Genomic DNA, 25820 nt, shown 5'->3' on the forward strand with positions numbered 1-25820 from the left:
TGGGCTGTGGTAAAATTTACCATTTTAATCCTTTTTCAGTATACAGTGCCGTGGCATTCAGTGCCTTCACATTATTGTGCAACCGTCACCTCCAGGGGCCACAGCCTGTGCTTTCCAGGGCTGGGTGGGCATAGCTTCCTTCTCGGTGAGCCCAGCACAGGGAAATCCTCCCCCAGCAGCCCTGGAAAAGGCTTTGGGTCAAGAATTCCAGCTGGTAGGAGTCAGTGGAATATGAAGGGTATTCACTCAAAGAGTGAAGAATAAGTTTCCTAAAAAAGAAAATCTGTGTTTAGTTTTTGGTCATTAGAAGAGGCCCAAGATGATTGGGATACACCTCACCAAAAACATGGACAGGGGGCAAATAAACACATGGAAAGATGCTCAACATCATTTGTCACTGGGAAACTGTAAATTACAAACAATCGCGAAATACCACCACACACGTACAGCATCAATTTCTGACAAAGATGTGGACAACAGGAACTCTCATTCATTGGTGGGAGGAGCCAATGAATGGCCATGGGGGGAGCCATGGTGGCCCAAATGGGTCATCCATTTTGGAAGACAAGTTGGCAGTTTCTTACAAAACTAAACACACTCTTACCTAATGAATCATCAGTCACATTTCTCGGTAGGTGAGTCGGGTAAAAAGTCATTTCTACCCAAATGACTTGGATACAAACTTAGGTCCACACAAAAACCTGAACACAATTATTCGCAATTGTCAAAGACTGGAAGCAGCCAAGGTGTCCTTCAAGATGAATGGGTAAATAAATGTGGTACTTTCAGGCAATGAAGCATTATTTAGTGATTTAAAAAAATGAGCTATCAAGCCATGAAAAGAAATGGATTAATCTTAAACGCATATTGCAGAGTGAAAGAAGCCAATCTGAACACACGACATATTGTATGATTCCAACTGTATGACATTCTGGAAAAGGCAAAACTATGGAGACAATAAAAAGATCAGTGGTTGCCAGGAGTTCAGGGGGAGGGACAGAGAGGAGTAGGGATGAATATGTGGAGCACAAAGGATCTTTTCTTAGGGTGGCAAGACTATTCTGTAGGATACTGTAATAGTAAATACATGATGCCATTCATTTACCAAACCCATAACCCTTTACGGCACAAACAATGAAGCTTAATACAAGAAGATTTAAAAATCATCGAGAAGGATGAAGAATCCCAGGATGAAATGCAGGCTATGCATTTCATTTAACTATATCACAAATTTATGAAACAAACTCACTGGAGGGTAGGAGAAAAGGGAGATAACCTGAGTAACGGTGGAGATGAGTGGGGTCTGTAAGATTAACGGCAAGAGGAATTGTACACGAGCATTCTACTTGGGCTGATAAAGTTGTTTCTCATGGGGCACAGGACAACATTCTGATACCATTATACATTTATAATTGTGTGTGTGTGTGTGTGTGTATGATATATGTGCTATATATGTGTGTATATATATAATACATATATTATGCATATATACATGTATCATATATATGTTTTGTAATATATATGTTTCATATATAATATATGATACATGTATATAATTGTGAATTGAACAATTAAGGCAGGTGGTCGAGCTAGGTTCTTCACAGTTAGAGAGGAGGTTACAAAGAAGCAAGGGGAGGAGGCTGGAATAATGCATGTTGTCATGGGTTAGGACTGGCGACTCAGGCTGAACTCACGTCTTGTTTAAAAGAGATGGTTTCATAAAGATATATGTATATATACAGGGTCAGTGTATATACGTTATTTCCCCGCTTTGTCAGCAGAGATGGCCTAGAAACAATGGCAGCCCCACAGCAACAAGCACTCCTACTTCTCGGGTCTTGGTTTCTAAATACCATTTTCCAATGAAAGGAACCAAGGCTCCGTGGAGATAAGGCTGATTGTAGGACAGGGGCGGGAAATTCATAAGATGAGCCTAGAGCATCTTGCAGTAATAAGGAGTGAGAACATGTTTTAGACACACACGCACACACACACGCACACACACACTGATGGGGTTATGTCAAAGGGACCCAGGAGCCAGCTGGAGAAGCTGAAAATAGCCAAACCTAGAACAGTGTGAGGAACAAAATAAGTAAAGTTGTATTGGATTATAAGCCAGAGTACGAAGCAAATACCCATGAGTCCATCTGATATAAACAAATGACTGAATACATAAATCGGAGAAAAGAATAAATCTACCCTGTAGAAGAATTGCAAGTCATCTAAGGTTGAGCAAAACTCCCTGCTCCTTAGCTGCACGTAATGACATCCTTCCAAAGGGGACGGCGTGGACAGGGGGAGAGAGAGTAACTATCTAGTGGAGAAACCTAACAGGCATGACCTCACCCAGGTGGTCAAGGCACCATGGGCAGCGATAAGTCATGGTGACATCTGGGCCCTGGATGTGACGTGATGAGAAGGACACCTTACTTCTGTGGTCTCCCTCCCCCAAACCCATAACCCCGGTCTAACCAATAGATAAACAACAGACAGATCCTAATTGAGAGAGATTCTACAAAACACCCGACAGTATTCCTCGTAATTGTCAAGGTCATAGAAAGCAGGGAAAGTCCGAGACACTGTCACAGCCAAGGAGACATGAGGACTAAGTGTGATGTGATATCTTGGATGGGATATCCTGTTTTTGGAACAGAAGAAGGATATTAGGTAAAAACTAAAGACATAAGAAGAAAGTAAGGACCTTAATAATAACAATGTATGGGTTCAGTCACCGGGAACAAGTACACCACACTAACGTAAGATGTTAACACTAGGGGAAATTGGGTGGGGGTAGATGGGAACTTTCTGTACTATGTACAATTTTTTCCTTAAATCTGAAACTATTCTAAATGGGAAAGTTTGTTTTAAAATTGAAGCAGGATGCCTATATGTGTATGTGTGTGTGTGCACGTATATTAATTATATTATATTATATTAACTTATATGAATATAAGTTATTATATTAATAATATTAATAAAAATACAACTAATATTAATAGAAATTAACATAATAATATTAATATAAATTTATATATAATATATAAGCAGGCATAGGGCTTTACCTGATATGAATTTATATTAATAAAACTTATATTAATAAAAAATACAACTATGAGAAAAAAAGTTGTGATTATGCAAGACCAGAAAGGAAGAAAAAGATCTTCAACTTTGTCTCAGGTCTACATATAGCTGACACCTTCATGGTCAAGCCCTGTTCTGTGTAAGATGAGAGAGAAGGAGGGAGGGAGAGAGGGGAGGAGAGAGAGAGAGAGAGAGAGAGAGAGAGAGAGAGAGAGAGAGAGAGACTCATTTAAACCTCACAGCAGTCCCAGGAGGGAGCATACACCACCCATCACCCCCATTCTGCAAATGAGGAAACTGAAGCATTGGGTAAGGGAGGTGTCCCCAGAGCGCTCAGCTTGTACATTGTGGATCCAGCCCTTGAACCTGCAGCCGGTCAGGGACCAGAGTCCACGCCCTTTACCACCACAGCCAACTGCTTGTCTCACAGAGAGCCTGGATCCTTGGAGCTCCAGGTAAAGCCCTATGCCTGCTTCCCATCTTCCTTCCGCACCACCCAGCCAGGGCAAGGCCCTGAACGACGGTCCCTACAAGTTAGAAAATCTTTGGCCAAGGGGCGCCACCTGGTGGTCCTCCTGGTTCCCTGCAACGGTGTCCGTGCTTCCTTGCCGCCCTTACAGGCTGAGCGGTAGCTATGAGGCTCTGAAGGGAGGCAGCGCCATCGAGGCCATGGAAGACTTCACCGGGGGTGTAGCAGAGACCTTTGCAACTAAAGAGGCTCCAGAGAACTTCTATGAGATTCTGGAGAAGGCCTTGAAGAGGGGCTCTCTCGTGGGCTGCTCCATTGATGTAAGTCGTTCATTGGCTTGTTCACATGCCCGCCCCTGTCCTGGGGCTGGGGATCTGGGCCAGCTGCCCTGGCCCCGTGTGAGGAAGAACATAACTTTCAGGCAGTGGGAGGGTGGTGTCAATGTTTATTTATTTTCATTAAAACAGAGGTTTTAATTTCATGTTTTCCAAATTACAAAGTTGGGGTGTACTTACTGTAGCCAGTGGGACAATCGTGCGATCTATAAAGGCAAATCCCTATCTCCCTCCCCAAGTCCCAGCCCTGTGACACCGGGTGTGTGCCCTTCACACCTCGCTCTTCTTTGTACACACAGGCATGCACATACATACACAACCACAGCAGAAGTTTAGTTTGGTTTTACTAAATGGAATCTTACTTTATACTTGCCTGAATTTTTTTTTTTTTTTTTGCTTCGTATATCATTAAAAAATTCGTATCTGTAGAGAGGACTCTCCATGTCTTCATGCGTGCAAACACACACACATATAATTTTATCCCAGCTAGTTGTTAGAGTCCTGTTCAAGCTTTCTGTCTCCTCTTGGGTCGACCTTGGGAATGTGTTCTTTGCTAGTAAATTATCCATTTCGTCTGTGCTTTCAGGCGTGTGACATAGGGTTGTCTACTGTTAAATGCCGGCTATCCTCTCTTGGGTGTATGGGATCTTACTTCTGTCTTGTGCCGTGCTGCATGATGGGGGCGGTCAAGTTGCTCTGTTTGGGCGCAAAAAGTGAACTTGTCGCGGGATTCAGGGTCTCCTCACCCTGGCGCGAGGCTATGCTTCAGGCACATGGCTCGAAGGGGCCAGCCCCGGCCTGGAGCTGGGTCTGGGCAGGGAAGAAAAGGTTAAGGTCCCCAATGGGTCCAACGGTGCTCTTTTCATGTTCCAGATCCGAAATGCTACAGAGTCTGAAGCCCGGACACCTTTTGGTCTCATTAAGGGCCATGCCTACAGTGTGACAGGAATTGACCAGGTAGGCGATGTGAACCCCTGTGGACAGGGTATAGGAATAGCCTCGGTCGTGCTAGTCCCTTGTACTTATTTAGTGTGTCACATTATATATATTTTTTCTTTTTAACATGGTTCCTCAGACACTTAGGCAAAACGTTTTGGAGGATGCATGCCCAGAGGTGGGATTGCGGGATCTGAGGCATGTACTTAATTGCCTAAATAGTGCCAGATTACTCTCCAGAATGGTCGCAACACGCTACGATTCCACCAGTACACGTGTCAAATTGTCCCCTCCTCGAATTTCTGCCAACAGCCGGTCTTTGCATTTTGCCGAACAAACGGGTATGAGGTGATCTTGCATCACTGTTTTAATTTGTATGTATCCGACTGCCAATGACTTCGAGGGTTTTAAATTTTATTTTATTTTTTCTGTTTTTAATTTAAATTTTAGTTAACATACCGTGCAATATTGGTTTCAGGAGTAGAATGCGGTGATTCTTCACTTACATACAACACCCAGCGCTCATCACAAGTGCCCTCCTTAATATCCCTCACCCATCTGGCCCATCCCCTCCCTCCCTCCCTCCCTCCCTCCCTCCCTCCCTCCATCAACCCTCAGCTTGTTCTCTGTCGTTAAGAGTATGATCTCGTTAAGAGTACCCCTCCCATATTTTCATGTTTTGTTTCTTAAATTCCACATATGAGCGAACTCATATAGTATTTGACTTTCTCCGAGTGACCTATTTCACTTAGTATAATACACTCTAGCTCCGTCCACATCGTTGCACATGACAAGATTTCCTTCTTTTTGATGACTGAATAATATTCCATTATATATATCACATCTTCTTTATCCATTCATCAGCCAATGGGCATTTGGGCTCTCTCCATAGTTTGGCTATTGTTGATAGCGCTGCTGTAAACATTGGGGTGCATGTACACCTTCCAATCTGTATTTTTCTATCCTTTGGTTAAATACCTAATAGTGCAATTGCTGGATCATATGGCAGTTCTATTTTCACTTTTTTGAGGAACCTCCATACTGTTTCCCAGGGTGGCTGCTCTGGTTTGCTTCCCACCAACAGCGCAAGAGGGTTCCCGTTTCTCCGCCTCCTCACCAACACCAGTTGTTTCTTGCGTGGTTAATTTCAGCCACTCTGACAAGTGTGAGGTGACGTCTCATTGTGGTTTTGATTTGTATTTCCCTGATGATGCCTCCAGGTTTTTTTTTTTTTCTTTTTCAGGATGGTTTTCTTTTTCAGGGGTCTTTGTGGTTCCGTGCAAATTTTAGGATCGTTTATTCTAGCGCTGCAAAAAAATGCTGGTGGTATTTTGATAGGGATCGCATTAAATGTGTAGATTGCTTTGGGTAGTATTGACATGTTAACAATTTGTTTTTCCAATCCATGAGCATGGAATACTTTTCCATGTCTTTGTGTCCTCTTCAATTTCTTGCATAAGTCTTCTGTAGTTTTCAGAGTAAAGATCTTTTGCCCCTTTCGTTGGGTGGATTCCTAGGTATCTTATTGGTTTTGGTGCAACTGCAATTGGGATTGATTCCTTGATTTCTTTTTCTGCTGCTGCATTAGTGGTGTATAGAAATGCGACACATTTCTGTAGTTGATTTTATACCCTGCAACTGCTGAATTCATGTATGAGTTCTAGCGATTTTTTGGTGGAGTCTTTCAGGCTTTCTACGTAGAGTATCATGTTGTCTGCAAATAATGAAAGTTTGATTTCTTCCATGCCGACTTGGATGCCTTTTATTTCTTTTTGTTGGCTGGTTGCCTGGTTAAGACTGGTTAAGACTTCCAGAACTACGTTAAATAGTAACAGTGAGAGTGGACATCCTTGTCTTGTTCCTGACCGTAGGGGAAAGGCTTTCAACTTTTCCCCATTGAGGATGATATTAGCTGTGGGTCTTTCATATGTGGCCTTTATGATGTTGAGATGTGTTCCATCTATCCCTACTTTGTTGAGGGTTTTTATCAAGAATGGATGCTGTGTTTTGCACGTGCTTTTTTTGCATCTATTGACAGGATCATATGGTTCTTATTTCTTATACTTTCTTTTATTAATGTGGTGTATCCTACTGATTTGTGAATCTTGAAGCAACCCTCAGGGCATCACAGTCTAAACCACACTTTCAGATATTTTTGAGGATGTCTCATCTAAAGGATGAGAGACAGCTGGAATTCAAAAGAGGAAAATAGGAGAGAGAGGGGGAGAGAGAGAGAGAGAGAGGGAGAGAAACATGTGATTCCACCAGAGTAACAACCTTGTTTAGCTGGTGTGGGAGCCTGGGCTTTGTTTTTTCTTTTTTTTCTACCCTAATTCTACCAGTCTTGTACTGGTCATAGTTCTCTAGAGAAACAGAACCAATAAGATATAGATAGATGAGGGGTGCCTGGGTGGCTGAGTCAGTTAAGTGCCCAACTCTTGATCTTGGCTCAGGTCATGATCTCACAGTCTGTGCTGACAGTACAGAGCCTGCTTGGGATTCTCTCTCTCCCTCTCTCTCTTCCCCTCCCCAGCTCATAGTCTGTCTCTCTCCTTCTCTCTCTCTCTCTTAAAATATACTTTAAAAACAATTTTAAAATATAGATAGATGATAGATAGATAGATAGATAGATAATGAGGAATTGGGTCACATGATTATGGAGTCAGAGAAGTCCTGTGATCTGCCATTTGTAAGCTGGGGATGATGTTCTGGCCCAAGTCCAAAAGACTGAGAACCAGGAGAACCAAGGGTACATGTCCTGGTCTCAGAGCAAAAGAGGACCAAAGTCCAAGCTCAGCAGTTAGACACAGAGTGAATTCTCCCTTTCCTCCACCTTCTGTAGTTCTATTCAGACCTTCAAGTGATCAGATGAGGTCCACCCACACTAGGGAGGGCCATCTGCTTGACTCAGTCTACCTATCCTAATCTCCTCTAGAAACACCCTCACAGACACACCCCAAATGGTGTATAACCAAATATCTGGGCACCAGTGGCCAAGTCAGGGTGACGCATAAAATTAACCTTCAAAAGTCCTATTCTCTGCAGCTATAGTCCAGGGTGGAACTGATTCCCGGGGGCTTCCAGACCCAACGGCACACCACCCTGACTTCTAGTGAGTGCTTGGTTTGGACAAGCGCTCCTGGGGGGACACGTGGGAAAGAGAAGCAAAGGGGATGACCTGGAAGAGGAGGACAAGAAGCCAAGGGCTGTATCCTCTCAGGTTCAAGTTCAACGAAGTCCGAAGGCTTGTCTGCCCACTTCATGCTTCTGTTGGACAAGTCTCAAACCCGGTTTGTAGAGGACACCAGCACTTCTGGTCTCCTCCTGCTGCCACCCATGTTTTGAGAAACCCAGTCCAGAGGAGTGGGAAGTAAGGAGTGCAGAAGGAAGCCGGTCCTTCCTCCTCACCAGGGGATACAGTTGCATTCTTTAGAATTAAAACTGTTTGCAAAGTGTTCTTACCTCCTCCTTCCCACCCATAATGCCTGGCCAATCACTCACTTGGGTAGGCAGGTGGTTTTTTTCTTTTTGGCAGGTGATTTTTAATGTTACATCTTCCAAATATTATTTTAAGAAATAGAAACCTTTCATCACATCTGTTCAGTTGTTTTTCCTTTCTCTCCACCTACAAGGGATTTACCTTCCGTGAACAATTCTCTTCATGGACATCTTAGATGATGAGCTACGGGCTGCATCTTGGACCCTGGAGAGGTTACACTAACTTAATTTTTACAGGTCAAAAATATAATTTGTGCCCAGTGCATGAGGGTAAAGAGTTTTGAGCTAAAATTTCTGGTTCACTGATGAACAAAAGTCATTTACTTCTACTCTCTTTCCTCCAAAATCTTTCTAAATGCACTGGCCCTCTCTCCTGGTCCAGGGCAGAGCATGAAGGCCATGACTGCATCATCCTTCTTTACCGGCCCAAGGGTTCTCCATATGGACAGCAGAAATCTTCACCTGACACCTGAATGTGGGGGGAGATTGGATTCAGAAGGCTTGCAAGTGGTTTTTGTTTATTCATTGTTTACATTTCCAGTGTGTGCTTGCATAATTTTCACTGATCCATGAGTAAGATGTTACGGATGAAGAAAACTCACTCCATGAGTACTTCTGGCCACTCTTTACCGCTCGCTGTGCTAGACGCTGAGGGTACACTGATAAATAAGACTTGGTCTCCGCGTCTAGGGAGAGTCCAGTCCAGACAGAAAACTCGTTCATCTGAAGATTCGTGTGGACTAGTTTCTTGTTATTTATAATTCTACGTTATTTCCCAGCTGCAGTGCAACCATCGTGGGTGATTGATATAACGGTGCTGGTAACGCTAGCCATTATGTTCACTAGGAACTAGAAAATTCCAAGGGCCAGTGAAGAGTTGATGAGTTTCGGGGCGCCTGGGTGGCTCAGTCACCAGAGCAGCAGACTCGGACTCAGGTCATGATCTCGCGGTTGACGAGTTGGAGCCCCGCACCGGGGTCTGTGCTGACAGCTTTGGATTCTGTCTCCCTCTCTCTCTGCCCCTCCCCCACTCATGCTCTGTCTCTCTCTGTCTCAAAAATAAATATAAACATTTAAAAATTAAAAAAAAAAAAAAAGAATCGATGAGTTTGGACATGGCTTTAGCGTGTCACAGCCAAGAGGCTTTCAGTAAATCCAGCCCGGGCTGGAGGTGAAACACTCTGAGGTCCACATGTGAATATACAATCTCCCTGGTGTTTTTCCCCTCCAGGTAAACTTCCAAGGCCAGAACGTGGAGCTCATCAGAGTCCGGAACCCTTGGGGCCAGGTTGAGTGGAACGGGTCCTGGAGTGACAGGTCAGTCCCCACCTCCTTGCCTTCTGGGGCACAGAGGGGCCAGCACTGGTTTGTGCAGACATATGAAGAAGGGGCCCTTGGTCTACAGCTCCCAGTTCCCTCCTGACTCTTGTTCAGGGTCCTGCTTCTGGGTGGCCTTACTTCCTCCCTTTTTAGCCCTCTGGTCCATCATGTAGTCAAAATGGAACACCCTTATAATGGCTTAAACATTTTTTTTAATGTTTATTTATTTTTGAGAGAGGGAGAGTGGGGGAGGGGCAGAGAGAGAGGGAGACACAGAATCTGAAGCAGGCTCCAGGTTCTGAGCCATCAGCACAGAACCCACAAACTGCGAGATCATGATCTGAGCCAAAGTCGGTCGCTTAACCGAATGAGCCACCCAGGTGCCCCTAATGTCTTTTTAAACTTTCCAATAATTGTATTTATGTCAGTGGATGTATTCCCTCCCATGGGAATAGTTCATATCCCCATGGTATTGTGAAAGGCTTGATCTCCAATTATGGTAGCTTTGATATTTGGTATGTATGTGTTTTGGGTGGGGGTGGGGGTGGCAATGAGTATTTTGGGTGTGAGGATCCCTGAAATATCACCAGGCAGGTCATTCCAGGGTTCTCTCTCATTGGTCAGTGACCACTGGCCAGAGGCCCGGTGGCCCAGTGGAGAGACAGAGGAAGCGCGACAGGAAATTCATCCATTACAGAGCAGTCAGCCAGGGTTCTTTATTTGGTCCCCAGTTATAAAGAAAGTTTTGTTTTGCAGGTGTGTGTCCCCTCCTTGTCCCTCGGGAAGCGGCCCAGGTGACGGGGACCAGGGAATGTTTAGATATGCTTGGGCGGGGCCCACCCTGCCCCTGCCCCTGCCGTCTTGGGGTCCTGCTGTCCCAGCCCCGCCCGCTCATGGCTCGTGGGGCCCTGGGGAGACCTCCGGCAAGTCTCGAACCTGAATAGATCTTGAGCTCGTGTTTGTCCTCTGCTCACAACAAAGCCACCGCGTCTGTGTCTCCGTTAACTTGACTCCAGCCCGAGGGCACAGCACACGCCCCCGCGGAGGCCAGGCCTCCCATTGCTGCTCTTGTCCCCCTACCTGCCGCCCGGGTTCGGCTCCTGCCTCCTCAGAGCCCGGGAGCTGTGGCCGAGATGGATTCACACCCGAGCAGCATCACAGGAGGGAAGAGAGCGGCCTCCCTCTCCTGGCAGAAATGGAAAGCACAGAAATACTGAAACCCAAATGAACGAGACGGCTTCCTATCCTGCGTAGACTCATCCCGTCCTTCAGTTTAGAGAACACGCGGCGTAAAAGAGTGAGGGGCCCCTTTCTCCTTCTCCTGCGAAACACGCAGAGGGCGAAATAAGGAGAGTGCATTTACTGGGGTCAAGGCCGGACGCTCCCGCTCAGCCTTGGGGTGATGGAGGGCGGGTCCCCATCCTGATTCCTGATCCTGACCCCCTGTTACGACGGAAGTGCTGAAAGCGCTCCTTAGCCAGTCTGACCGCTATCGGTGGGGGGGGGGGGGGGGGGGGGGGGGTGAGCCCTGTGGAAGGTAATGGTTCAAAAAAAAAATAATGGCTCTTAGTTCTGCTGTTCCAACCCTGTTTGGACCTGGAGAGGGGCTCCTTCCTCCTGGGAGGGGCCCATGCAGGGCGTGGGTGAGGCGGGCAGCCTTGGCTGAGCACCACACTGGTGGTGACTCGGCCTGAACTCTCTGGGGGTGGCTGCGGGGGTCGCGGAGACACAGCGAACTCGGAGGCGAGGTGGAACTCTTGGGTTTGGAGGCGGGTGGTGACGGCTGCCCACCTGGGTGCCCTGGTCCACGAAATGGGCCTGTGAACCTCACAGAACCCCACCTGGCCTCCTAGCACAGTCACGTAAAGAAGGTGTTTGGCGTGTGGAATCTCAAGCCCAGGTGAACATAAGGCATTATTACCATCACCTGTCAAAACGTCGCTTACAAACGAAGAGGCGAGGCCAGGAGGTGCTCCCGGGCATGCATTTCAGTCCACTCGTGGCTTCCAGTTGGAAGTTTCTGCTACCCTGCTGGTGTTCAACATCCTATGACGGCCCCATGAGAATCCCCCATGGAGGAGGTTCAAATGACCCCAAGGGCCTTTTCCATCGGCTGCTTTTGGACGCTCACTTTTCAACCAGCCTCCAGCTCCCCTGGGACATTTCTGGGGCCCAGGGAGCAGTCACTGACCGGGACCATTCCCCACATGGCCGCATACCCTGCCTCCCCAGGAGGGACACTCCTCTCCAACAAGGCCAGTGTTGTTTCGGCCGCTGTGCAAGACCCTCCACCTAAAGCCTGATTTTGCTTATCCCTAGTTCCTCCGAGTGGCTTTCGGTCGGGCCAGCTGAGCAGAAGCGCCTGTGTCACACCTCTCTCGACGACGGGGAATTCTGGTACAGTGCTGGCCTCTGTTTTCCTTTCTGTATTAACGACATAACGGGTATGAGAGCGCCCTATGGCCCTTGGCTTACTTGCATGTTTCCCTTGTCTGTCTGTCTTTGTTTGATTTCTCTGGTAAAGCAAATGCATCTGTCTCAACCCCCTCGCATTCACCCAGGTTGGCAGAGAATTTGATTTGTACATGCGGCCGAGCCTGGGTCTGCAGCCCGGCACCCGTCCCCCAAACTACCCATCATCCGAGTTTGCACCGTGAATTTGAAAGCAGGCAGCCCCACTGCTCCCCGGGCTACTCCTTCGCCCCACTTGATGACAAGGACCCCTGAAGGCAGCGACCTTGAGAGCTGAATATAGACTGAAGTGGGCACAAAACATTCCTAATCTGGACTTTCCACAGGGTGGAAACTGAAAGGTTTTGCGTAACTGAAAGGTTTTTTTTTTTTTTTTTAACGTTTATTTATTTATTTATTTAGAGAGAGAGAGCACGCACGAGTGGGGGAGAGGCAGAGAGAGAGAGGGAGAGAGAATCCCGACCAGGAGCTGCACTGTCAATGCAGAGCCCGACGTGGTTTTCAATCCCCCGAAACCGTGAGGTCATGACCTGAGCCCAAATCAAGAGTCGGACGCTTAACCGACTGAGCCACCCAGGCGCCCCTAACTGAAAGTTTTTAATGGACCTTCATCTCTAGAAGCTTTTTTTTTAAATCATATTTCTTCCTGTGGGGTTCAGAAAACAGTTGCCTCTTCCCCTGTGTAAGACCACACATTTCGGATTTCTAGCTTTATTCCCTGGTGAGCAAACCAGTCAATTCTTACCTGAGCTCACCTCTTTCTTACATACCTTCTTAAACACCCTAAGCAAAAACCGGTACGTGTGAATATTCCAGCTTTTTCCATTCTTTTCCCCTGGAGCACAGCCTCTGTCTTCCATATTTTTACAGTTTTTTTTAATTTATTTTTTTAACGTTTATTTATTTTTGAGAAGAGAGAGAGACAGAGTATGAACGGGGGAGGGCCAGAGAGAGGGAGACACAGAATCTGAAACAGGCTCCAGGCTCCGAGCTGTCAGCACAGAGCCTGACGCGGGGCTCGAACTCACGGACCGCGAGATCCTGACCTGAGCCGAAGTCAGTCGCTTAACCGACTGAGCCACCCAGCTGCCCCTATTTTTACAGTTTTAATAAATATATTGCCATTCCTAACATGAATATCTATTTTCTATCTCCAATATGTCCTTGAAACCTGCCCATATGCTAAGCTGATATCACATATTTTAGAATTCGGTTGGGGCGCCTGGGTGGCGCAGTCGGTTAAGCGTCCGACTTCAGCCAGGTCACGATCTCGCGGTCCGTGAGTTCGAGCCCCGCGTCGGGCTCTGGGCCGACGGCTCGGACCCTGGAGCCTGCTTCCGATTCTGTGTCTCCCTCTCTCTCTGCCCCTCCCCCGTTCATGCTCTGTCTCTCTCTGTCCCAAAAATAAATAAAAAACGTTGAAAAAAAAAAAAAAAGAATTCGGTCATGGCAGCTCCATGCTTCAAGGCACCAATGACTTAGGGTAACACCAGCTGCTGTCACAAATAGACTCAAGATGTATAAAGACTCAAATGCAATACAGTTTATCTCTCACTCATTATAACAGTCCAGGAAGACACCCTTATTCTGTGGGTGGCCCTTTCTGTGCAGTGATTCAGGGACCCAAGCCCCTTCTTCTGTATGGCTCCCCCCTCCCCTGGGGTCACACAGTCACCTGCAGGAAGCCAGCAGAAGAGGAAAAACAGGAAAGGTTGGAGAAGACACCCCCACTCCCAACAGCCTTGACCCACACATCACTGCTTACACCCCACTCTAGATGGAAGGAGTGGGTTGCAGTCCTTGGCCCCGTTTTGATGGGTGAACTTTGGTGGCCTGCTTCAGGAACCATGCGGTCATGAGTCAAAGAAATTTGTGGAAAACACGTAGGATCCACAAGCTTGAGAGATTAACAAGCCATTCAGTTGGAAATTAGAGATGCATTTACCTTGAATTTTGAGTACAGAGGCTCTGGGTTTTCCTTACCTTTGTTTGTGCATTTTCTGTCTGCCCACACCTGAGTCTTGAGGACAGATGCAGACACTCACTAGTGGTCGGTTAGATGATTAAGCGATTGAGTGGATCATGGCATCACCATCACCTCCTACGCCTTGGTGTCTCTCCACCTTGTTGTAGGATGGCGTTTAGGGACTTCAAGACCCACTTTGACAAGGTAGAAATCTGCAACCTGACTCCTGACGCCCTGGAGGAGGATGCTGTCCACAAATGGGAGGTGACGGTCCATCAAGGAAGCTGGGTGCGGGGCTCCACCGCCGGGGGCTGCCGCAATTTTCTAGGTTGGTCGTCCACCTGTCACTTTCTGTCATTGCCAAGTGTCCAGTCCAACCTGGGGTACATCAGTGGATCAGGGCCAGGACCCTGGAGAAAGCCTGAAGTGTAGAGTTTAGACAGTAAGATTTCAGAGATGGCCGGTGAGGGCTGCAAAGAAGGAGCAGGAAGTTGGATAAGAATTGCTCAAGGAAACTCTCTTGTTTTCCCACTTAGGTTCTTTTCCATCACAAATAATAGAAAACACAACTCACGCTAGTTTAGCAATAAAAAGGGATTTTTCCCCTACATAACTGAAAAATTCAGAGGAGAAGCGGGGTGGCCTTCAGGCATAGTTCTGTCAACGCATTGGTTTGTAATCCTCTGCTCTGCCCTCTTCCCTCTGTTGACTTTTTCCTCAGTCTGGATTTCTTGAGAGTCACAGAAGGGCTGGCAGCAGCATTCAGGGCTTTCTGAGCCCTCATTTGCATGAACAGTGAGAGCTCCCAAGGGTCATCCAACAGTAGTCCTCAACTCCCTTCTACTGGGAATTCCTTGAACCCATATTGCCTGGTGAATGCTACACGCTGGTTGGCTTTGTTCCAGTTGTCCGAGGCAACAGGGGCGAACATAAACCACTCAGTGCTCACCCTTGGAGCCAGAGTGGGGTGGCTCACATTGCCAAATTGCACAACAAAGTGCTCAAATTGCACAACTCCAAGGGCACCGCACTCTCCTTTGAAATACCACACGGACAAAATAAGATGGAATGAACTGTAGTTGACTAGACCCAGAAGAATGTCTTTTAAAAGTTCTGTGGGAAATGGTTCAAGAGAAGGTGGAAATGAAAAGGGAGAGCACTTGGCATTCTCACTGGGATTATGGGAAGTAGGGTATGAGGGCCATCAGAACAGGGAGATAAGAAATGAATGACTTTCTCAGGTTTGGGAGGTTGTGGTGGGGGTGGATGGTGCGTGCGTGTGTGTGTGTGTGTGTGTGTGTGTGTGTGTGTAGGGGGGTGTCCTTTGTGTTTTTCTAAAGGAAAGCAAAATAATTCACTTCTTTCAATGGCAGATACCTTCTGGACCAATCCACAGATAAAACTGTCCTTGATTGAGAAAGATGAGGGGCAGGAGGACTGCACTTTCCTTGTGGCCCTGATGCAGAAAGATCGAAGGAAACTCAAGAGGTTTGGTGCCGACATGCTGACCATTGGCTATGCCATTTACCAGGTGGGTAGGAACCAAGCTGAGCTTTAGAGCCCACCGCCTATGTCCTGGATTCTCAGCCACATGCCCGAGACTCAATGGTCAGTCCCCAAACTGTGTCCAAATACCCAAGACCAGTGGCCCTCCTTATAGAACCACCCTCTTACGTTCCCACTGCAGAGCCCCCGCAAAGACGAACACCTGAACAAAGACTTCTTCAGGTACCATGCTTCCCAGGCCAGAAGCAAAACGTTCATCAACCTGAGAGAAGTCTCCGACCGATTCCAGCTGCCCCCTGGGGAGTATATCCTGATACCCAGCACTTTTGAGCCCCATCAGGAAGCTGATTTCTGCCTGAGGATCTTTACGGAGAAGAAAATTATCACCCAGTGAGTAACAGGTTCAAGAATCCCTCTTCATTTAGTGGTTCAATCCCCGAGAAGTCACCAGGGGACTGTTGGAGCCTTGACCCCTTTCTTCTCTTCTCCACGACGCACCTGAGAAAGCAGGCAGGAAGGTCCCTTAACCCATTTGCAAAGTGGGATACATTTCTATTTGGGTTCTGCTCCTTCCTTCCCTCAAACAGGCCACTGAAAAGCTGCTCTCTCCAACCACTTCCAGAATCATGCTCACCAGACCCCCTCGGGTGGAGCGCTTCATTTTCCAAACTCTATGTCCAAGAAGCTTCTGGAGTGGGACCCACATTTAGAAATGCTAGGACTTATTTCTGAACAAAGTGAAGGGGGTGGCTATTACAATGACCAGTTCCTTCTAGAACACGTTTCTAGAAAGTTTCTAGCATGACCTGCTCTTTCAGCGTCAGTTAATAAATATTGCCAAGTTGTTTGGGGTCGTCGGTCTCAGCCTAGGGACAGTGATGCCATCAGCTAGGAACATCTGAGGGCACTCTCCTGGGCCTGTACTCCCTGTGGCGAGCCCCCCCAGACAGTTCCCCAGCTGGAGCCAACGTTGAGGGCAGACGCATCTCAGCAATGACCCAGGGAACTTGGAAAGGACAAGGTTTATTGCTCACAGGTTCTGGAAGATACACAGCACCCCTGGAGTCACACAGCAATATCTTGAGGAGAGAGAGAGAGAGAGAGAGAGAGAGCGCACAGGCCTGGGGTTCTGCCTTTATTGGGGTCGAGGGTAGGAGCCTAGAGTTTCAAAAGGGTCACTATTGGTGAATTAAAATGCTTGAAGGCAAAGGAAGCAGTGGGTCAAATGGTCTACCGGAGCTTTCTAAAAAAAGGGGCAACCTCATGGGTGGGGTAGCTGGGCTTTTTATCTAGCCATGTCGCTCGAGATGTGTTTATTTGAGATGAGGGTCTTTGAAATGGATGCCTCGACAGTCCAGAACGTAATGTCAGGCACTTACAATCACCAAAGCCAAGTGCTTACCTTACCCAAGTCTGCCCTCCATTTTATACACCCGACTTTCTGCCGCCTCCCCTTTGCAGCGTCTTAGCAAAAAATTAGACCGTATCAGATACTTCTAAGAAAAAATTTCCCATTGCTGCTCTTTTCGCCATCAGGGCGACGTTCTAGCGGCATTCGAGGGATCGCAGAGAATTCTGTATTTGAGCTAGATGCACCCCCCACCGAGGACCGACCTGAGAAAACAAGATGGAGTCAGCGGTGACTTCGTGGCCTCCAGTTTTAGCTTGTGTCTCGTGGCATGGAGTTGGACTGGTGGCGGGCGTTGAGAATACTCTCGGTTCTCAAGTCTGACTGGGTTTCCCGAGCTGATTACAAAAGGCGTGGTTCTTTCCCATCAGCTAAATAGGGGCAATAAGATCTTAAATTTTTTTTAAAAATCCTGCTGGAGAGCTGTCCTCCGGCCTTCTCCCAGATGCCAGTGCAAGCTGAGGGTACATTTCCCCGTGTCTGTTCACGCAAGAGCACCTGTACGAGCCCCGTGTCTGTTCACGCAAGAGCACCTGTACGAGAGGCGTGAAGATAGGCGATTTTTGTGGGCACCCATAACAAGAGAGGGAAACCAGGCTGTGTCCATCCCACATTTTATGCTCCCTGCCCCAACAGTGGGGTGAGATCAGAGCCCGGGCATTCATAGAAGGCTCACACATGGCAGAGCTAGGGTCCATACTCACGTTTGCCCTGAACACAGTACTTGAATTTTCTTTTTAAATATTTACTTATTTTTGAGAGACAGAGAGACACAAAGTGTGAGCAGAGAAGGGGTAGAGAGAGAGAGAGAGGGAGACTCAGAATCCGAAGCAGGCTCCAGGCTCCGGGCCGTCAGCACAGAGCCCGACGTGGCGCTCGAACTCACGAACCGTGAGATCATGACCTGAGCCGAAGTCGGACGCTTAACCGACGGAGCCACCCAGGGGCCTCCGGCATACACACCAGCTCCGTAGCTCAGTAACTGAAGAACCACAGTGACCTCTACTGCCATTGGCCTCGTCCTCTTGAGAGGATCTTAAACAATTTAAAAAGTTCTGGAAGCGTTCTCTTGTGCATGCCCAGGGGATGGCCGGGACCCCAACTCGGTCAGGAGTCTGGCCTCCTTTGTCGCTCTTATCTGCAAAGTCCCACTAATTTCAATTAGTCCTTCCAGACTCTTCCCTGAAGAGCCTTCACAAGGACTCAGTCTGCAGTTCCTAATGCTACAGGCAGCGGCCAGTTCTGCCCACCCCCCCAATCTGGGCTCCATTTTAACGTTTGATTATGGGTCTTCCCTCTGAATTTTTAGCAGTTTTTCTTGGGGAGTGCTTCGAGTTTCCTCTGTAAGATTGGATTCTCCCAAATGTTTTCGTCTCACTAAAAGCTGAAGCCCCCCTCCTGCTGCCAATATTATTGCTTTCCAAACACTATCGGTTCCCCTAAATATGTGAACAGCAAAATAAACCTTTCCATTAGTTCTCCTCTTTTCCCCCAACATAGGCACGTACACACACAGCCCAACCCTCACTCCATAAATATCCCTTGCGAAAGCACATCCAGGAAACGGGCGGTGGTAGCTGGTAGTTTCTTTTACTTCTAGAAGTCCAGGATTTACGAGTTCTCCTTGGCTGATGGCTACACTGCCTCCCTCTCATTTTCGTGCTGGGCAGGGTCTGAGTGATAGGGGAGACAGAGGGAGGTCAACGCAGGAGGTCTGCAGACCCTGTGACACATAAACATCATGGAAAAAGAAGGGCTTCAATGGGCCAGAGCCTTCCAAGCCCTCTGGGGCCCCGTTAGTGCTGCAGATCCTAGGGAGGAAGTGAATCCACAAGTGAGTCGGTGTGTTTTCTGCCCCCCTCCCCGCCCCACCCAGGGACATGGATGGAGATGTGAACATTGACCTTCCCGAGGTGAGCCTTCTCATGTTACTCTGGAGGGTGGGATTCAGTGTCTGTCCTGAAAGCTTCCTCCAGTCACAGCATCATTCAAAACTTTGGAGTTTGGGGAGTGTCTTACCTGCGATCAGGTAAGTACCTCGATTCTAACCTCCTGGAGAAGAGGCTTTGTACCTTCCAAGTCTTTCGTATGCCACCAGGACCAGGCACGGGGACGAGGTAGGTGCCCGGAAGGAAGCTCTGTTTGGACCGATCTTTCTCTGTGCTAACCAACTCGCTCTGTTCTCTGAGAAGTGGCTGCTGCCTCCGAAGGGGATGAATTATCTTTAAATCACATTCAATTTAAGAAAAATAAGCGATAAGAAGAAAACGAGAGTAGCTGGTGGATTCTTTTACAGCAGACTTAGGGCAACATGTTACTTCTTCCTGACGATACGTGGGTGGGGAGGGGGAGAGGGAGGGGCGGGTTTTATACTTGTCCAAGGGCTCTAAGACTTTCGAGAGGTGCTGAGGTGTAGCCGGAACAGTCTGATGCTTCCCAAGTCAGCTCGGATCCACACAGGACAAAACACCCAAAACGTTTACTGAGCTCTTTCCACGCACGAGGCCCTGGGCTCCTGGCTAGAGACAAACTCCTGCCCTCAAAGAGTTTACCACCTGTCAACACAGATGGTGAAGCAAGTAAGAGTCAAGCAGTCAAGAGTGGTGAGGGTCAGACGGGGGGCTGTGACCACCCTGGCCGGGACCCCAACTCGGTCAGGATTCTGGCCTCCTTTGTCGCTCTTACCTGCAAAGTCCCACTAATTAGTCCTTCCAGACTCTCCCTCTCAAAAGCCGTCGCAAGGAATCAGGCTGCCGTTCCTAATGCCACAGATGGTGGCCAGTTCTGTCCCCCACCCCCACCCCGCCCCACACAGCAGCGAGGTCCCAGCGTATCCCACGGGGCCACACCGTCTCCAGGGCGAGCCTCTTTTTCTCTTGCTATCTCTTTGGGAAAGCAAATGCCAAGTTCCTTTCTCGTGGGGCCCAACGTGAGTTCCTCTGGTTGCTTTTTTAGCCTCCGAAGCCGACTCCAGCTGGCCAGGAGACAGACGAGCAACTGCAGTTCCGGGCCCTGTTTGAACAAGTTGCCGGCGAGGTAGGGCTGGCCGCAAGCTGCACTCGGCCTTGTTCCTCTGCAGAGCTCAGGGGCCTGGTTTCCTCCGCCCAGGGATGCAGCAGGGTGCTGGTCAGCAACGCCTCCCGGGGGCCTGGCGGACCTAGTTCCAACGTGAGGCCAGCCCAGGTCACTTGGAAGACCAGCCCCAGTCCCTTGAGAGGCTCTCAGGACCGCCTCCCCCACCGCACTCTCACGCCGGTCTGCCACTGTCCGTGGGGTAATAGCACCCAAAGGAGCTCAGCCCGGCCCAGAGGCGTTCTGTGAAAGGCTAGAGACAGCTTGGAAGACGTGGCCCATTGAACTCTACCCATAGACCACCGCCATTAAAATGTTCTCTCTGCTCCGGGGGAGGGTGGTGCTGCTTGGACGTCACCGTTAAATTACAAACATGATTTCTGTTCAGTGACATCAGCAGCGTGACCGGGTGTGGCAGCTCGGGCCGGGGCCAGCCACTGGGGAAGGAGAGGATCTGTCCCTCACCTCCCGCTCTCTGACCCCGACCCCATCCCTGCCCCCTCAGTACTTAGCTTGTTTGTTGGGGGCCCTGGGTATCTCCTGGCCCGGCCTCCTCCGTTCTCCTAGAAACTGTCCCCAACTGTGTTCCCTGGTAGCCATAAATAGAGTTAACCATTTCATGGTCGGTACTAATGACCTCATTAGCTTCCTGCTCCAATGGGTCTCCTGAATCGTAAAACCCGTGTGACTCCTGCCCCTGGGGTCGAAGCCCTAACAGTGGGATTTCAAGCAGTGCCATAAACGGGAGGTCAGGGAGACCTGGGGACAACAGTCTGGGTGGAGAAAAGTGGGGGCCCGTGCAGGCAAAGCGGCCATCCGTTCTCCTTCCGGGGCTGATTGGCCGGGTGGGGAAGGGAGTGAATGGTTAACTTCCGGCATCTGATGCCATCCGGAGGACAGGCCTGGGTGAGCAACCCCTCCCAGCGTAGGAGGGACAGAAGTTGCTGGAACTGGAGATCCGGGTTGGAAAGGGAAGTGAGGAATGTTGCAGGAGATTCTCTCAAACTGTATTGACGACCAAAAAACACCTGGGCCTCAGAAGCTCCGGGGTGGCACCTGGGCAGGTGTGTGCGGAAGTAACTTCACAGGTGATTGTTTCGCATGCTGGTTCAAAATCCTGGACAGAAGGAGCCCTAAGTCCACGCTGCTCAGTCACATACAGACACATCGCCTGAGCATCCTGGGAAAATGCAGATTTCCTCACCAGGAGGTCAGGGGCGGGGCCTGGACCTCCCCATCTCTAACCAGCTTCTCAGTGTCCTCCATGCCGAGATTTAGCGCACTGAGCACACGGCCTTAGAGAAGCGGTTCTGAAATTCATCCTAGAGGTTTTGAAAACAATCCATGGAAATAATCCATGCCCGCATTTCTAATACTCTCCAGGCGGTTCTGCTGCACAGAGGCTTGGAGAACCAGACATCAATGTGCTCTGACATAAGCACTTGGGAACTTTAGCTCAGTGGGGAAGCTTGCCTTGTGGGGCCCAGCCTTCCCGTCCTTTCTGGGTTGGCCATCGTCCCTGAGAAGTTCAGCAGGCTGCAGTCACTCACGACGTGGGCACACGGGCCCGTGGCAAGGTCCTTGAGGGCCGGGCTATTGCTTGAGCCAAATCAAGCTCAGAACTGGAAACAACTCACAAAGAAGGTGCTATGGGCCATCAAAAGCAATTATCTCCCCTCCCACAGGATATGGAGGTAACTGCAGAGAAACTGGAATATTTTTTAAATGCTGTGCTGCGAAAGAGTAAGTGCTCATACCCACCACCCATCGGGGACCCCAGGGCTCCTATGGAGGGGACGTGTGACCTGTGACTGCATACCTCTTGGGCTCTCCTCCAGCTCTCCCGGGTTCCCTGCTTTCCAGGGCTGGCCTTAGGTAGACTTTAAAAATAGCTTTTGTTGTTTCTTTCCTGATTACAAAAACGAAGCCAGTTCTGGCAGAAAATTCTATTCAGAAAAGCCCCACGACAATGACCAAAGCCACCAATAATCAACTGCCCATAAATAAGCACTGTTAAGATACGTGTGTGTATCTTCATGTATGTGTATAGTATATGTCGTCTGTATCTCTCAGTGTGTGGATATATGTGCACACACATAATTGTCATTAAATTATAGATCCAATTTTCATTTATTTTTTATTTTTTTAATGTTTATTTATTTTTGAAAGAGAGAGAGAGAGAGCGGGAGTGGGGAAGGGGGCAGAGAGAGAGGGGGGCACAGAATCCGAAGCAGGCTCCGGGCTCTGAGCTGTCAGCGCAGATGCAGGGCTCGAACTCGTGAACCTCGAGATCATGACCTGAGCCGAAGTCGGATGCTCATCCGACTCAGCCACTCAGGCGCCCCTTGACAATTTTATTTTTTAATGTCCCAGCTTTGAGATATAATTCACCTACTATACAATTCACCCCCGACGGGTTTTAGGATGTTCGGAAAATTGTGCGACCACCACCAAGTTTAGAACGTTCCATCACTCCAAGAAGAAACCCTGTACCCAGTAGCTGTCACTCCCCATCGCCCCCATCCCATGGCAACCACCTATCTACTTTCTGTCTCTATTAGGCTGGCCTGTTCTGGACTTTTCATATAAAAAGAATCCTGTGGGGCGTCTGGGTGGCTCAGTCGGTTAAGCATCGACGACTCTTGATCTCAGCTCAGGTCTTGATCTGAGGGTCGTGAGTTCAAGCCCCATGTTGGGCTCCACGCTGGGCATGAAGCCTACGTAGGGAAAAAAAAAAATCATGTAATAGGGAGTCCTTTTTCATGGGCTTCTTTACTTAGCATAACATTCACAAGATCTATCCACGTTGTAGTATTTACCAGGATCACTGCATCCCTTTTTGTGGCCAGATAATGTTTCGTTGTAAGAATATACCAGGTGTCGTTTATTCCCCACGGGGAGACATTTGCATTGTTGCCCCTTTCTGTTCTAAATGTTTGCCATTATTAATGACCAAACGATAAAAAAAAAAAAAAATCTTAATTTGTAATTCTTTGCTTGGGAGTCTTAAAACTAGGATAAGGAATGTAAAGATATTCCCATTTTTAAGGCATCTTTTTTATATTTAGCAAATTTTCCTCACAAAGGGCCCTGTCAGTTTCCACTGTCACCAGCATCCTGGGAGTGACCACGTGTCCCCCTCACCAGCCCCAGATCTGACCACACCGTAGGACTTCCAGCAGCTGGAAATAGGTTTATCTTATCACATGTCCCATGAATTCTGCTTTCGTGTGTGATTTCAGAAAAGGACGTCAAATTCAAGAAGCTCAGCCTGATTTCCTGTAAAAACATCATTTCTCTAATGGACGTATCCTTCCAAATTCATGGGCAGAAATAGCTGTGCTTTCCTGCGGTGCAGACCTTTCTAGAATGTGGCCTCCTTCACGGGTAGGATAGGCGTCTCCTCGGGGAACAACCCAAGATGGCCGCCCCTAGAATTGGAACCGAATCAAGAGGCCCGAACTGGCCAGTGGGGGGAAGGTTTTGAAGGGACTTGGGGATCTTGTTACCACTTTGGGGTCCCCTCTAAGAGAATAAAGGGAGTTTTTTTTATAATGTGCTTTTTCGAGCCTTCTGCTGCCCTCCCCATCTCACCCCTGCAGTTTTCATTCTTCAGAGATGCATGGTTTGTAATTAAGCCGCCTCCCTAAGAGCCCTGGATCTGTGTCCCCAGTCCCCCGGGCCAGCCCCTTGCCCCTTCATCTCTGGAGTCCTACGAGGCACCGGGTTGAAACCCGGCTCACCTGCCTTCTTCCCTTCCTTCCTTAATGCTCTCGGCACAGACCAGCGGCAGCGGGAAGCTGGAGTTCGCGGAGTTCAAAGTGTTCTGGGACAAGCTGCAGAAGTGGACAGTAAGTAACCCGGCCGGGGCCTGGCCTCTGGGGATTGCGCGAGCCTAGAGCAGGAGGGGGTTCTAAACGGTCAAGGTGCTGCCGGCCAGGAGAGGGCAGAAGGGAAGTAATTATGGTGGAATTTCCATTCCCAAGATCACATCTCAGGCTTAGCAAAGTACCACAGCGCTGGCGCCCAAATTGAAAAGGGAAATCACAGGGACCCGCCTGTGTTGAAGGCCTTGCCCGACCCTGTGGGGAGTCTGTCCTCCCGCGCTGGCTGTCACTGGCTGGTGCCCCTGGGTGCCCTCTGGTTCTCAATGCCTCTGTCCTCCCTGTAGAACCTGTTCCTTCAGTTCGATGCTGACAAGTCTGGCACCATGTCCTCCTATGAGCTGCGGACCGCCCTGAAAGCCACAGGTAAAGAAAAGCCTAGAAGAGACTAGAAGCCACTTGCTTCTGGTGCCCTAGAGGGTGGCCGGTCTTTAACCTGAGTTCATGCTTCTTTTTTTTTTTTTTTTTTTTTTTTTTTTAATTTTTTTTAATGTTTATTTATTTTTGAGACAGAGACAGACAGAGCATGAACAGGGGAGGGTCAGAGAGAGAGGGAGACACAGAACCCGAAGCGGGCTCCGGGCTCCGAGCAGTCGGCACAGAGCCCCACGCGGGTCTCGAACTAGCGAACCGTGAGATGGTGACCTGAGCCGAAGTCAGAGGCTCACCCGACTGAGCCACCCAGGTGCCCCTGAGTTCATGCTTCTTAAGAGCACAGCCCTGTCAGTGCCGGAGGCAGGCCTTGGGCTCAGGACTCACTCCCGCACACCGGGACCCGTGTTTTAAACTGCTGTGCAATATTGGAGTCTTTCAAATGTACCCACCAGGGCTGAACTTAGCCTCACCCCCTCTCTCAGCCTCTGGCCGAGCTTCCTGGCCAAGCGGGGGTACATGTGGCCCTTTGGTGGCAGGCCGTGGTGCTTCCAAGCCTCTAATTGCACTTTAGGACGGTGATTATCATGGACGAGGCAGGGCACGCTGATCCCACGGTTGGGGTCACAGATTTCCTCCGCCATCTGCCACCCTGCCCCTGGCTTTGTCACCAGCAGACTGAATCCAAACCAGATGATTCAGTCCTAACATCTACGAGCTCCCTACGCAAAGGACGGGATCCAGGGGGCGTCTCTCATCCCCCCGCAGTCCCCACCATGGCGGTCTGAGTGTCTGGGGTTGGCCGTCCTTTGCACGTAGCCGTGGCCTTGAGGCCACTGCAGCCCACAGCCCCTGCCAAGCTGCGTGGTGCTTCTCACAGAACATGCCTCACAGACAGGCCCCCCCCGGGCCCTGCCAGAGTTCTTAATGTGGTTCCCTCCCAGGGAAACCAAACATCCAGAAACATCATCAGCTAGTGGAGACATGCAGTGTCTGAGGACGGCGGCCCCCCGCTGGGCCTGAGAACCCGCACTTTGCGGACAGAGCGCCAGGCGCTTCCCGAAGGTGCGCCCGCCGGCGGGGCCCGGCCTTTGACGGGCTGGGGTCTCCTCACTCTTCCCCGCAGGCTTCCAGCTGAGCGGTCGCCTCCTGCAGCTGATTGTCCTCAGGTACACAGACGAGAACCTGCAGCTGGGCTTTGATGACTTCCTCAACTGCCTGGTCCGGCTGGAGAACGCGAGCCGTGAGTGTCGTCGGGGCTGCACCCCCTGGGCCCCCAGGAGGGGGGCCACGGCCCCTGGGCTCCCTTCCAGGAGCTGGTGAGAGATAACCTGCCAGAAATCGTGGCGAGGACAGGCCACAGACGGCTGTCATCGTGTGATCTCTGCGCTGCGTGTGGTTAACTGAGGGGTGGGGGTGGGGGCGTCTTCGTGCACGACCCGTGGGTTATGGGTCCAGCACATTTCCGCTTGCTAAGAGCCATTCTCCTCGCGTGCATTCA

The 25820-nt window shown here is 49.2% G+C and overlaps 1 protein-coding gene across 3 annotated transcripts in view; it reads left to right on the forward strand.

Annotated features, from left to right (window-relative positions):
* Nucleotides 1-25820, forward strand: part of CAPN9 (calpain 9) — a 44118-nt gene that overhangs the window by 12929 nt on the left and 5369 nt on the right. For 2 of the 3 annotated variants that reach the window (XM_058696117.1, XM_058696118.1), the window contains exons 5-18: nucleotides 3702-3870; nucleotides 4759-4842; nucleotides 9551-9636; nucleotides 11959-12036; nucleotides 14245-14405; nucleotides 15451-15608; nucleotides 15765-15973; nucleotides 18868-18904; nucleotides 19947-20027; nucleotides 21749-21806; nucleotides 23306-23370; nucleotides 23846-23914; nucleotides 24235-24313; nucleotides 25446-25562. In XM_058696117.1, coding sequence (XP_058552100.1) covers nucleotides 3702-3870; nucleotides 4759-4842; nucleotides 9551-9636; nucleotides 11959-12036; nucleotides 14245-14405; nucleotides 15451-15608; nucleotides 15765-15973; nucleotides 18868-18904; nucleotides 19947-20027; nucleotides 21749-21806; nucleotides 23306-23370; nucleotides 23846-23914; nucleotides 24235-24313; nucleotides 25446-25562 — 1451 coding nt within the window. Of the gene's footprint in view, nucleotides 1-3701; nucleotides 3871-4758; nucleotides 4843-9550; nucleotides 9637-11958; nucleotides 12037-14244; nucleotides 14406-15450; nucleotides 15609-15764; nucleotides 15974-18867; nucleotides 18905-19946; nucleotides 20028-21748; nucleotides 21807-23305; nucleotides 23451-23845; nucleotides 23915-24234; nucleotides 24314-25445; nucleotides 25563-25820 lie in introns of those variants that run through there. The other variant, XR_009252087.1, reaches the window with a different exon arrangement.

This window comes from Neofelis nebulosa, chromosome 13 (assembly GCF_028018385.1).
Source record: "Neofelis nebulosa isolate mNeoNeb1 chromosome 13, mNeoNeb1.pri, whole genome shotgun sequence".
In the NCBI taxonomy this organism is placed as follows: Eukaryota; Metazoa; Chordata; class Mammalia; order Carnivora; family Felidae; genus Neofelis; species Neofelis nebulosa.